The sequence below is a fragment of the Nannobrachium achirus genome (genome assembly GCF_963921795.1).
Source record: "Nannobrachium achirus genome assembly, chromosome: 19".
Lineage (NCBI taxonomy): Eukaryota > Metazoa > Chordata > Actinopteri > Myctophiformes > Myctophidae > Nannobrachium > Nannobrachium achirus.
Window position 1 is genome coordinate 46,614,102 of NC_137826.1, and position 13,922 is coordinate 46,628,023.

Consider the following 13,922-nt stretch of genomic DNA (forward strand, 5'->3'; position numbering starts at 1 on the left):
CACAGTACATTTCAGAATAAAATAAATGTATATTAAACCGCACCTGTTCATTGTTTTCAATATATAATATGGTAAATGTGCTCTTCTCCAAAGCGTTTACAATATATTTCACATTCTCCCATTCACACTTGCATGGTGGAAGAAACCATGCAAGGCAGGCACCAACCTGCTCATAGGGAGGGAGCAGATATGGGTTCAGTGTCTTGCTCAAGGACACTTTGACAATGTGGCAAGGGATCGAACCTGGAACCTTCTGATTACAGGACATCCGGCCGCTATACCTCCTGAGCCACTGCCGCCCATAGTATTCACAATGATATTAGTCTGTACGATTATTCTTATAATTTTCAGTCTCATACACAGCTCAGCTGTGCAGTTTAGAGAAACACTCACTTTGTTGAACTGGTACATTTCAGTACCATAGTCTATGCCATGGCCTAGTAGTTGAAATGTACTGGTCTATGGCATAGAGTAGACCAACATCTGTATCGTCTACTGACTGGGGATACTGCATTGCCTTGCTGATTTGTGCCAACTGCAAAGGTTATGTTTTCTGGGTTGGATTCAGAGAATACATGCCAACTGAGACTTTTTGTTAAGTGACAAAGTATCAGTTATCAACCATTTCCCAAAGCATTGCCCAAAACACATTGTATTTTTTTCCATTACAAGGGGAAATTATTTGAAAGGAAACGTTAACACGCAGAAAGGAACGTTATCTGTTGAAATCAAAGAACATTTATCATTCTTGGAACGCAGAAAACAAACACTGGTACACAAACATTCCAATGTTTTTATTGCAAGAATCCAATGTCCCGGCAAAGCATGTCCTTTAATGCTCTGCCGTCTGTCCTGTAACAGTAACAGTTTACCACAAATAACTCTCTTTAGGTGGTTTTTACAGATTTTCGTCCATTTCAAATGTTACTCTGTCATCTTATGTTTGCCAGGCATTTGTTACATGATGGTGAGAAGGGTTTCTATACTTCCATCAGAAAACTAAAACGGAAGCGTAGAATGTATTTCCAGCTGAGGATTCCAGCATAACACACAGCTGCACTGTCATGCCTTCATCACAAAACGCCTTCCCAGCAATAATAGAGTGGCCACAATAGTACAAACCCCCTTTCCAGAAAAAACTAAAACAAGAAATGATTTAAAAGAGAGAATAATCTACTGTAAATAGATATGCTTGAATCATGAATGCTTAGAGACCAAGAGCATCATCAAATAGAGTATAAATAAAAGTTTTAGATGATGCCTCATATCTCGGTTACAATCATGTTCAGGATGATCCAAATAGAACCATTTATGAATATGGAAAATGGAGACATACAGATGGTTTCAGTATCTGGTCTGCTAGCAAAAACAATGAACGTGAACGTGTTACCCAAATCTGTCTCTTACTCAGCATTTTCTATCAGGTTGTTAAATGTTGCTGAAGTGCTGACACATTCCTCTTCCAAACGGCACAAGATGCTTTAGGCACATGTTTGGTTTGGCAAGCTAAACTATGGCGGATCAGAACTTCATTATGTTTTAGAGAAAAAAGTATTGAGAGTCTGCCGATTCTGAAGCAAGGATCCAAGAGTATGTGAGAACCTTTACCATGAATTAATTATTGAGATCGCACAATAAGAACATTTCTACAAAGCAATGTTGGAGAATGAGGTATGATGAGGATTAATAAACACCCTGACAACCCTGTTTACTTGTGTTTACTGTCAAGCCAGTATCAGCAGCCAAAGCATCAGTCGATCAACTATACATGGATATACAGTAGAGATACCTGGGGCTAGAGTCAACATTTCCCTGGAGCAACAACAAAACTTCTAAGTGCCATGTGTCTTCTAATTTCTTTTCCCTTTTTTAAAGCGTTTCTCACATGAAAATAACAGATAATATAATAATAACTGTTATTCACACAATAGTATATTTTTAAGTTACATGCTGGTTCTTCTTTCTTTAATTTAAATACAAAATAAACGAGAAGAACTTTTTATGTGCAATCTTATAAATAACTATGTTTTAATATTGTGACTCATACCATACCATTACAGTACAAATGTTTCAGCCCTGGTGTTACAATGTCAATTTCAAACATCGGTTGACATGGTGCATTCACCCCGGGAGTGCTTGACTGATACCTTACCAGAACGCCGCCGGGTCTTAAGCGCTGGCGTAAAGGAAACTGAAAACTGGAGCTTTGCTTAGGGGTGGAGGCCATACAGTAGCTGACAAGACAGGGACAGAACGGGTGAATACAAAAACACTAGAAAGAAACACAAGAGAGGGAGGAGAGGGATCAAACTTTAGCTAACAGACTTCAGTTTGGCCCAAGGGTTTGTGCCTCTCACTTCCATGGGAGGCTCGTTGTAGAAGATGTGGTTGCACAGGTCCTCCAGTGGGGGCTCTGGGTCTGTGGTGGCAAACAGCGCTGCGTCCTCGATCTCTTTCCTCACCTCTATGTCGATCTCCTGCACAGAAGCAATGACGTGTAGAAATGGATCAGATAATTGGTTATAATGAAATCACTAGCTAGTAGTAGATACTACAGCAGAGCGACTGAATCATATCAGTTTGCAGGTTTTGGCAGCGGTAGTGTAATAGTCTGCTGCATATCGTGTTACACCTTAAAAGCCTGAGTTACAGTATACCTGGCTGTGTGCAGGTGTCGCACACTGGAAATGGCTTATCTACAAGCTCATAACATGTTGCAGCGAGACGCGTTCTGAGCTTTTAGATCGACTATGTTCAGTGTGCGACACCGGTGTGCAAGCAAGTACAAATCAGGCATTAGGGCACAGGGTAACATGGCCAACTACTGTAATTACCACGATAAAAAACAAGCAAATTGATTGCATCTCATCATACTTCATCTGTGCGGATGACCTGCCTGACACATTGTTTTGATTGCTGAAAGGTGTGCCGTTATGTTTTGCCTTTGTGATTAAAAATAATTCCTGCCACCTTCTGCACATTCAGTGGAATTCCTCCAACTGAAAGTATTTTAGAGAAGATGATGAATACCACCGCGCTTCAGCCAGAACAAGGCGGGTAGGTCCGGTGAGACGCAGCAATGGGACAATACAGCAGGGGAGACATTTAAGCCTTTCTCATTTAAAAGAAAGGTGCTAGAAAGAGCGATTGACGTTTCGATGTGGTATTTTTGGTCAGTCAGAGTTCAGAAAGACAGGCTACCTTCAGCTCCTCTATGCTGGCCATGTTATTGCTCAGCATGCGGTCCTTCAGCATGGAGATGGGGTCACTCTTGCTGCGCACTTCCTGGATCTCCTCACGTGTACGGTAACTGTGATAGGAGAGAGACTGGTTAAGACACGTGTACGGTAACTGTGATAGGAGAGAGACTGGCGTTTAAGGATGTGGTAGGGAGGGAAGTGACAAGGAAAGCGACAATATTACAATGTTTTCCACTGCCAATACAGATTCTAGATTCCTATGAAATAAACTTCTATGGAGTACTTATCCACACACCAATAACCAGTCCAGTAGTAAATTGTCATACTAATTAGTATGCAACATATTTTTTAGGGTTAGGACACATTACCCAGTAGTAAGTGAAATGCGCACTATATTCAGGAAATATTACAGTATGCGACAGTTGACACAGCGATGCTATGAATGTCCCACAATGCATGTAGTAGCTGTGACAACAACATAGCAGAATTTTCATGGAGGACAGGGACCAAACCACCTGTAACTTCAATTATGCTTCTACTAAACATATGTAGAATGTAGTCATTTGTTGAAACCGATAGCATTTACTGCTATATGCAGTGAAGAAACAGGACATACATGTATATGTAGTGCCTCTACTTTGTCACAAGATGGGGTGCTTTGCTAACATTCCTCCATGTGGTCTCCTTAGTAAGTCAGAAATGAAACATACTATGCATGTACAGTATGCCCTCTGAAAGTATGTTGCAAATAGCATTCTGAAAACAGCATGTAGTATTTTATTTTGGACTGGACAGCAATGGGTGTCAACACAGTGAATGTTAACATGGCTTCAGTGTGATCGTCCCCTTACACATTTTAACGGAATAAAGAATGCATAAAAAGTAGTGCAAGTAGGTGTGCATTTACCTGACACCAGGATCACTCATACTGTGCCCATGGTAACGATAGGTCTGCAGTTCCATGACCACAGGGCCCTGAAAATGATGACACACACAAGCATACACATAGTAAATAATTGTTGGAAAGCATAGAAGCATAACAAAAGGAATCGAGGATTATTGAATATAGGCTTTAATTGCGACCATGAGGTCGCAAGTTACTTGAAAAGCTCCACCGGCTGTCTGTCAGTCCCTCCGTCTGTCCGTCACGTCACATCACACTTTTGCCCCTACTCTTATCTCTGGCACCGTTGGCCCTATCGATGCTAAACTTTGCACACACACACTCCTTGGATGGCATATCACAACCTCCTCCCCTGATTTCTCACATGGCCCTCTTCTAGCGCCACCATCAGGCCGATTTTTTCAAAACACATTTTTGGACACTGCTCCTTTGGCCTAAAATCATGCAAAGCGGTACACAGTATCTCTAACATCATGTCATCAACATGGATCTGTCCCATTTTCCATATTCCCTCCTGATTGGCTACAATTGCCTTCTAAAGCTTGTGTATTCGACGTGGCGGTCGCTTATCTCCCGATTAGGGAGAGCCATCTTTAAAACATTTGCTCACCTTCCCAGCTCGGCAGTGATCAGCTGCAAATTTGGTGGCTTCCCTGACACAAAGCACATCCATGCCATCCACCTGAAATACAAGAATGTTATCAATACATGCTTAACATGTGCAAATCCTTCCAGAATTTGGTGTCATTATATTTTCCTTTGGTTGCATTAATAATGGCTATTATTGGTCATGATTTGCTTATCACAATGTCAAACACGTTTTACACTACAGACAGATAACACACCGACGACTAGAGAAAGGCAAACAGTAAAAAAGAAATCCTCTGTTAGTTTATGTGTAACTCCGAGTGTACAAATGTACTCAAAAGGGGTCCATTTAATGCTAAATTAACTTTTAGGGTTAAATCAATGCTGAGTAATTTTACAGTGTAGTAGTCGGAGAGTAAAAGGGGTGTGTGTGTGTGTGTGTGTGTGTGTGTGTGTGTGTGTGTGTGTGTGTGTGTGTGTGTGTGTGTGTGTGTGTGTGTAAAACCTATGAGAAATTACCAAAGGGAGACCGCAATGTTAAGGAACCAAAATGTGCATCGCGTTTTTTAAGATTCAAATTCAAAAACAGCTAAAGTAGCAGATCGATAGGCTCAAAACTCCTTGCTTCGCCCTTGTAGATCTACTATTGATGCTTTTGTGTGCCGCTGTATTTGATCAAGTATGGCGTTAATTTACAAAAAAGAAAAAAGAAAACTAAAAGTTACAATATGGAGATTAAGTTTCTCTCGACAGCGAAGATTTACTACATTTACTTTATATCTAATCTGCTATTTTTTAAAAAGTCGTGAAAATGTGTGCAAATCTTTGTATTTTTAAAGTGAATGTTTGTAACTAAGATTTTGCTTCTGGGTGGTCCCTGGAACTAAATATTTTGAGATGGGGGTCCGTGGCCAAATACATATCATTTTGGGGGTCCTTGACATGAAAAGGTTTGAGAACCACTGACATAGAAACGTAGATCTACAAACTCTTGTATATGATCTACAAAAGCTTGTATATTCAATAGTTAAAGCATTAAATAATTCTAGGCCTAAAAGGGTTAAAAAAGGGCCTTACCCGGAGACCAGGAATGTAGTCTCCCCTCTTGTAGTAGTCAGTGCTGGCGGAAGCTCTCTCTACGGACGTCCCCATGCCGTACTTGTTGTTCTCACAGATGAAGATGATAGGCAGCTTCCAGAGAGAAGCCATGTTGTATGTTTCAAAGATCTGACCCTGTAAAAGAAAAATGAGCATACAAATTTTGATAATTTAGATTATTTCCAGAGATATTCATTTGCCCCACGAAATGTAAAATAATGTGGACTTGGTAGTACAGGTAGTACAAATTTGTAGTAGTACAAATAATAACAACCAGGGCAGGAATTTCATGGAGGCCATGAAGGCCATGGCCGTCGTTGCCTCTCAGTTTGGCCTTGTGCCCCTATAAAAAATGGTATGCCCTGAGGCCACAGTGGCCTTAATGCCCCAGCCCAGCTGACTGTACTACTTTCTCCACTGTCTGTCTTGTCAATATGTAGACACCACTGTCTTGTTGAGTCCCCATTTTTAAACCAATCCAGTATCTTTGTTTTTATTTATTTATTTCACAGTAGATATTCTACATATTAAATGTAACCCTTACATTCAATTAAATATTGAATGTAAATCTTGTTTTATTTGATGGCCTTCCTGCCCTGGCATTGCCCCTAAAATGATTATATTCCAGGCCTGATAACAACTATTAATTATATGACTATAATTATATACATTTTAGTATAAATGAACCACTTAATCAGACAAGCAAGTCACTACTACAACCTACCTGAAAAATAACTAAATACATATTACACATTATTACACTTGTATTCCGCACCTGATTGGCTGCACCATCACCATAGAGACTGACACAGATCTGATTGTTTTCCAGGTATTTGCAGGCCAGGGCGACACCAGCTCCCAGGGGAACCTGTGGACAACACCACAATGGTAAAAAGTCACATTTGGAGCATGCCTTGGGATCATATGCATAGTTAAAAGTTACACAATTAGAAAAATACATGAACGTTAAGTTTTCTGATGCCAGCGTAATTTGTGTTAAGAGAATTTGTGTTCATTTTGGCTCACACTAGCGACTAAAATTGTATTTACAGAAATTCATGTGACTTGGTTATTGTGGAAATATATACCAGTGGAAGATTATCTGAAATATTTATTTTCTCTACATCAATATAAATGAATAATTATGTGACAGCTTAACCAGGCCCAAAATTGAAATGTACTGTAGCAACATCATTGATTGATTGATTTTTCTTAATTAAAGTGTCATGCTTCCATGAAAGCCCAGCCCATATGGACTTAAAGGACACTTTTACATTCCATTTAACCAAAACAATTCACCGATATAACAATTCACACAAACAACGATCAAATAAATAACCAACTCCAACTTTTAACACTCAAGCTACTATTTGAAAAGATGAGACTGTCTTCTACTCCAGACTCTAGAAACAAAATGTGCCGTCTTAAAGACTTCATAATTAAACAACCATTCTAACTTCTGTCCATCATCTTCCCAGAACAGCTCAGGGTTTTGTTTTTGCATTACATAAAAAAGGGACCCTCAAATCATTATATAGAGTAAAATAAAACATGAAATAAAATTCATTTTGCAACAATCTGAAGACTAATCAAATGCCTGGTTAGACAAATGGTGAAGGGACTGTAAGGAGTTACCTGAGCTCCCACTATTCCATTTCCTCCATAGAAGTGTTTAGTGTACATATGCATTGAGCCTCCTTTGCCCTTTTGGATTCCTCCTCTTCTGCCTAAAAGGTAGACCAACAACAATGCAGATGAGAGACAATACATGAATACGAAGTAGAGTGATTTTATTATATTTTTTATATCATTTTATATTATTATTTTTCTAATAATTTATGCCAGGGGTAACAAACTGGCCGCCTGCAGGCCATGTCTGGCCTGTGCTGGGACTGGGACTTGTGCAAGCTTTATCATCTTAAAAATAGAAATATGTTGCAATTTTGTAGCTTAACATTTACAGTGCATTTCGTTAGTTCTACATGTTGTGTCTGCCAATGTTTGATTTCAAACGTTTCTTTTTTTTTTTTTCACAGAAAGGGTGAATTGACCTCTGTCAATGAAAACAGAAAGAAATAGCATTTTCTTTTTTTATCTCTCATTACAACTTTCTTGTAGCCTATGACTAAGTTTTACCAAGAAAGTAATATTAAGTAATGCTTTTCTGGGCAATCATAAATAAGACGCAAAATATGGAAGCAAAATATCTTTGTAGTTATAGCAGAGAAACACACGAGAACAGGTTGAAAAAACACACACAAATAATAGTCTTATTTTGGCCTGTCTGGCCCATGACTGAAATTGAAGTTAACAGACGATCTATCAACTGATCTATCCCATAAACACCAACAATGTGTGGGTTCATTAAATAAAGGAACAGAGAAATGGAATATTAAGATTATGACCAAATGTGTTAAGATTATGACTATCTCTCTGGGCACTACGGCAGTGATCCTTGTCCTCTTTACTAGTGTTATAAGTAATGATTATAATCTAGGAACTGGAGCTCATACCACTGTTGCACTTTGTCTAGTTTTCTGCAATCTCTCGAGAAAAGAGGTACAGACCGAGTGGGCGTTCCCCTCTCTTTGACGATGGCTTGCCAGATTGAGTTTTCTGTGGTTAAGAATATCCCTCAATTGAACTCTAGCATCCCTATTCTGGGTATGCCATAATAGGCAAACATTCTGCAAATGATCTACAACTTGTAGAGGAAGTAGAGAGAAAATAACTTGCAGAGGGACATGAGAGGGCGACAGCAATTATAACCCCCCCCCCCCCCCCCAGGGTAAGAATACAGGGTATAAAATGTCTTAATTGGAAATGTGTAACACAGTGGTTCTCAACTTTCTTTGTGTCAAGGACTCCTACATTGATATGCATTTCACAAACTTTTGACAGCAGGGTACCCAAGGAACCCCCATTGAGAACCGAAGGTGTAATGAGTATTTGAGCACTCACCAGTCAGCTCAGCCATGATCTCTCTGACTGAGGCCCCCCTGGTGAAGGTGTATCCGTGGGCACGGTATGCAGTGATCAGGTGGTCCGACAGGTTGATGCCCCCCTCAATACCGACCGCACACGCTTCCTGTGAAGAGAATTTTTTTTTTTGCCTTAAGTTGTCTTATTTATCCAGCAATATCTATTATTACATGATGAGACAGGCATGAACTTAAGGAATTCACTTATTTGTAAATATACATTTTACTGTACGGACGGTATGCACTTAAAAGTATCATAAATCATTACGTCTCAACTTCTCTCAAGGTTTTACTCCCCTGTCCCCTGAGCAAACAGGCACTCCAGGCAGGCAGACATGCTCTATTAGCTCAATGGTAAAAATTTCAGCAGTTCCGGGGTAGAAGAGGAAAATTACATGGTATAGCTGTAACTCTTGAGAGCGTAAAACTAAGGGTCCATTTGGTTTCACTTTACACTCTCAAGAGTTAAATGATTGTTGAACACATGCATTACTCAATTTACAAGAAATCTACACAATTAGAGAATGTAGAAGAATTGTTATACGTTGGCCTGTTATCTCCATGGCACCACCTCAATGCAGCATGGAATTGTGAGGGGGAAAAGATCTTATCCAACGACAACAAAATATTCTATGTTTTGGGTCTGAGAGGCTAAATCTCATCAAAAGGTGGTCCGTCCCTCAAATGCCCAATAAATAATGGTCCTTGATATGAAAAGGGTTGAAAACCACTGCTCTACATGTAAAGACAAGAGGAACAAAGTGTGAGAGAACATTGGAGCGTCCTGCTGCCGTACCTGTCCGTCGTACAGATGACAGAAGCCCCTGATGATCTTCTGCTTGTAGAGCTGGTCAGCCTTCAGCTCCATGCGTCTCATCGTCTGCATGATCCTGTAGTACTTCAGACCATCCTCACGGGTCAGGGTCGACGTCAGCGGTGGACCCTCCTCGAATTTGTGGAGGTCACATTTCTATAGGGAAAAAGACAAGACAGACAGCCGTACACAGTAAAAGATCATCATAGCGTTAACTTCACTTCACTTTTGTAACTCTAAGATAGGCCCTAGGTGATATAAACGACAACAAATATGACAATATTTTGACCAAATACCTTGATATCGACAGAGACAATAATGTGAATTTTCTTCAGAATCTTTCTAAACTATCTACAATAAAGCTCCTTTGAATTGAAATTGAGTCACTCTGCGATGCGTGTAAGCTTTTAGATCTGCTTTCTGCTATTTTTGACACATTTTGTCAGTATAAAAAAGTGATTCAAACCAAGAAAAGGAAACACATATACGCCCTATCACGATTTTACAACATCCAAATTCCCAGACGATAGTCTCATATGACAACTATATAATATTACTGATATATTGCCCAGCCATACTCTGAGAATGTACTGGCTCCTGGTTGGCATGAACCAGGAGCCACTCCACGCAGCATCCATAAAAAACGGACAGAAAAAAAGGCCTCTCAAAAAGTTGAGGATAATACACACACCCTCCACAACTATTTTAATTTAATGCCCTCAGGCCGTCGATACAGATCCTCGACCTTTAAAAAAAGGGGCTTAAACAGCTTTGTGCCCACCTCCATCAGACTGCTGAACACCTAGGTCTGGTGGAGCATGTCTGGACTGCCCCCCCCCCCCCCCCCAACCTGATGGACTAGTGAACACATGTTTTGCAGTTTGTCATTTACCTTGCTTATTCATTTATCTATTCATACATACATATATATTTCTATAAATGATCTTTTATATATTTTTAAAATAACTAGTTTTAAACGTAGTAGTGCTTTTTAACATAGTGACATTTATGTTTTTATGTTGTGAATGTATGTTTTTAACCACTGCACAAACAAAGTTCCGAAAGGAAAATAAAGTTCTTTGAATTGAATTGAATTGAAACGGGTCCATTTGGTGCACAATAACATCTGCAGAGACATGCTCTCTATTGTTCAGCTTTTCCCCACCGGTGCTGAGCGAGTGCACACGTGTGATTGCATGGCTTTGTTTACCAAACATGACAACTCTTTGCACTATAGGGGTCCACAACATACATGCGGTCTTTCTTAAATTTACATGTCCAAAAAGCACCATTTCTGAGACAGTATCTCAAGCTTCTCATAATCAACAGGAAATCACAGAGTGTCATGTACTGATGCTGTGCTATACTGATTATGTCATCAACAGATGATGCTGGTTATTCATTCATTCCTTCGTGTGTGTGTGCGCGTGTGTGTGTGTGTGTGTGTGTGTGTGTGTGTGTGTGTGTGTGTGTGTGTACACACACTGGCAAGAACCTACCGTAATAAAGGTTTTGTCTAAATACGGATTTGAGAAGCGATCATGATCGAACACAAGAGGAAGGAATACATTTAGCATCAAATTACAATTACCAACTACTGTACTGTGATCACATTTGTTAATAGACAGACAGTAACATGAACTAACCCATCATTCCACACGTACCTTTATGTCAAAAGTGGCCTCAGGAGTGAAGTCAGCATACGTACGAGCAGATATGACCACAGCAGTGGCCTGCAAAGAGAGGACAAAGCAGATGTTACATGTTAGTTTATATTAATTCATTTAAATTAGCTAGCTACTAAACATACATTTAAAACCATGTATCATGAGGCTTGGGAGTGGTGTTAAACATTTACCTGTCACACCACCACTCACTGACAGCTACTTTCACCATGTCATAATTGTTGTATTTGGCAGCTGATCACAATGTCAACATACAACAACACACACTGTCCTGTTGGACATTAATCTTAGGTCCCACCCTATCATCATATGACCAAAACACTGAACCACCACATCACTGTACTCTACTGTACAGCTAACTTTAGCTCAATAAGCTAACTTATCATCAGGCCTCTATCTGCTTGTATGGGACAAGGTCAGCTCAGCTCGCTGATAATAATATATTATTTTGGAGGGCAAACGTCGCTTATTATGAACGGAAGACAACACCCAAGTCCAGTTTCTGTCATATTCTATTAGGAATAAAAGCGTATAACTTACATTTCTCTGAGCGCAGGCTCTCAGAACATTAGAAACGTTGGCCAGCATCTTTTCATGTGTTTCTGTTCAGTCCTCGGATCCACAGAGCTCTGCTGACGGCTTCAGGCGTCCTTCTGTGGGAGGACCATATATCCCATAGGCCGCGGGGACGGACGCCCTGTGATTGGCTCACTTGTGTCGGACACAATTTTTTCGAATAAACAAAATACATGTTTCAAATATTTCCAAAAATATATAATGTATATACTTTTTCAACTATCTCATAATGTAGGCCTATATTCCAATGTGATGCACTGTGAGCGTAGAGCTGGTATTTTTTTTAAAGTATAAAAGTGGACACATCAAACAAGAGCCAACAGTGTCCTCCGACTCTTCTGGTATGAGTATATAAAAATAAACAAAAAAACAATGGCTGTAAATGCTAGCTTGTCTCTTTAGATATAACTTTATTGAATCAAACTAAAGTTTAATTGGTTGATGAATACATTGTTGCCTGACAACCAACCAACCAACCAATCACCGACTCGAATGGTCGTCCCTCTGGGATATGGGATTCCAGACAGTACCCTTCTCCCTTCTTCTGTCCTTCCTGCGTAATGTGCGTATGCAGAATCAGGGGACTCCCTTTCCCCAGGTGTTTCGCCCAGGTGGGCGTGGTTTTGAGGTTAGGTTTAGGTATAATTTCTAGTGTCAGGGTTAGGCTTAGGCTAGCTCTGGTCCATAGCGTTAGTGGAGTTCTCCCTAACGCTATGTTCCTCTACATCCGTATTCCTTGGCAAAACCGGAAAACCCCGCCGTCTGGTCCGAAAATATCAAAAACTGTTTCGCCCCTCATCAAACCAAAGGTATCAGTGGACAGTTGAAAGCTTACTCTACTTAGTGGACGAGGTCTGAGCCCCCCACCACACGATTAAAATACATTTCTAGTGCAAAATGAAAAATATTCCACCGGATGGAGACGCTCTTCCAGGTTTTTACGAAACAGCGCTTCCAACGTCGCAGAGTTGAATAACACCCAGTGAGACTAATGCTCAGTGTAATTCGGTCCTCTGACCTGCGCGGCAGTAGTGAGTTGGCACCTTGATGGTGACGACAAATAGTGAAAAACGAGAAGAAATGGAGTCTCCATCCGGTAGAATATTTTTCATTTTGCCCTAGAAATGTATTTTAATCGTGTGGTGGGGGGCTCAGCCCGCGTCCACTAAGTAGAGTAAGCTTTCAACTGTCCACTGATACCTTTGGTTTGATGAGGGGCGAAACAGTTTTTGATATTTTCGGACCAGACGGCGGGGTTTTCCGGTTTTGCCAAGGAATACGGATGTAGAGGAACATAGCGTTAGGGAGAACTCCACTAACGCTATGGACCAGAGCTAGGCTTAGGCATACTGTTTGTGAGGTTAGGGTCATGGTTAGGTTCAGACCATAGAGTAGGCTCTATATTATTATTATAGACTATAGAGTATATATTCAGAGATTCTTTACTGTGAGGTTAAAGGGGTTACGTTTAGGCATATAACCACGCCCACCGGGGCGAAACACCTGGGAAAGAGGGAGTCCCGCAGAACCGTGTTCTTTCTTTCTCTGTGCTCAAGTGGCGCATGGAAGCGGTGCGCAGCGACACCTACTGGGAGGGAAGGCACGTACTGGCATCATGAATGACGTCGGCCTAATAAATCTGTCAAAAATAAACATAACAGTCACGGGCAGCATTCAAAATACTTAGGCTATAATAAGTCAATGAAACCTACACTATAATAGCAGTATTCATTTAGGCTAATAATATGATGTGGGTGGCCAGGCAGTCAGACCAGACGTGTTATTGATTAGCATGGCCCTTTCTACTTGCAGCATCATCATCACAGCCTCTCTCTCCAGTGGCGTCAGTTCAGCAAAAAGCTAACGGTGGGACTACACCAAGAAATGTGCACATACGCGCGTACTGTCCGTGAAGAGGCTCGCGTATGCGTAAACGCTCCAGGCTACACCAAGGAGGGAGTATATGTGAGGAAGACCAGATAGTATATGTACAAAACGCATAGGCATGCTTAAAAAAGCCTATGCGTAAAAAAAGCATAAGCATATGCGTTAAAAAAGCCTGGTGTCTTGCACGCG

The 13,922-nt window shown here is 40.6% G+C and overlaps 1 protein-coding gene across 1 annotated transcript; it reads right to left on the reverse strand.

Annotated features, from left to right (window-relative positions):
* Positions 1 to 779: 779 nt before the first annotated feature.
* pdha1a (pyruvate dehydrogenase E1 subunit alpha 1a) lies at positions 780 to 11,932 on the reverse strand. Its single transcript, XM_080749755.1, has 11 exons — positions 11,811 to 11,932; positions 11,250 to 11,318; positions 9,568 to 9,741; positions 8,752 to 8,878; positions 7,426 to 7,517; positions 6,566 to 6,658; positions 5,770 to 5,925; positions 4,715 to 4,786; positions 4,108 to 4,175; positions 3,202 to 3,310; positions 780 to 2,477 (listed from the first exon to the last, which is right to left on the reverse strand). The coding sequence occupies exons 1-11, from the start codon at positions 11,856 to 11,858 to the stop codon at positions 2,313 to 2,315; spliced, it is 1,173 nt and encodes a 390-aa protein (XP_080605881.1). The 5' UTR covers positions 11,859 to 11,932; the 3' UTR covers positions 780 to 2,312.
* Positions 11,933 to 13,922: the final 1,990 nt, after the last annotated feature.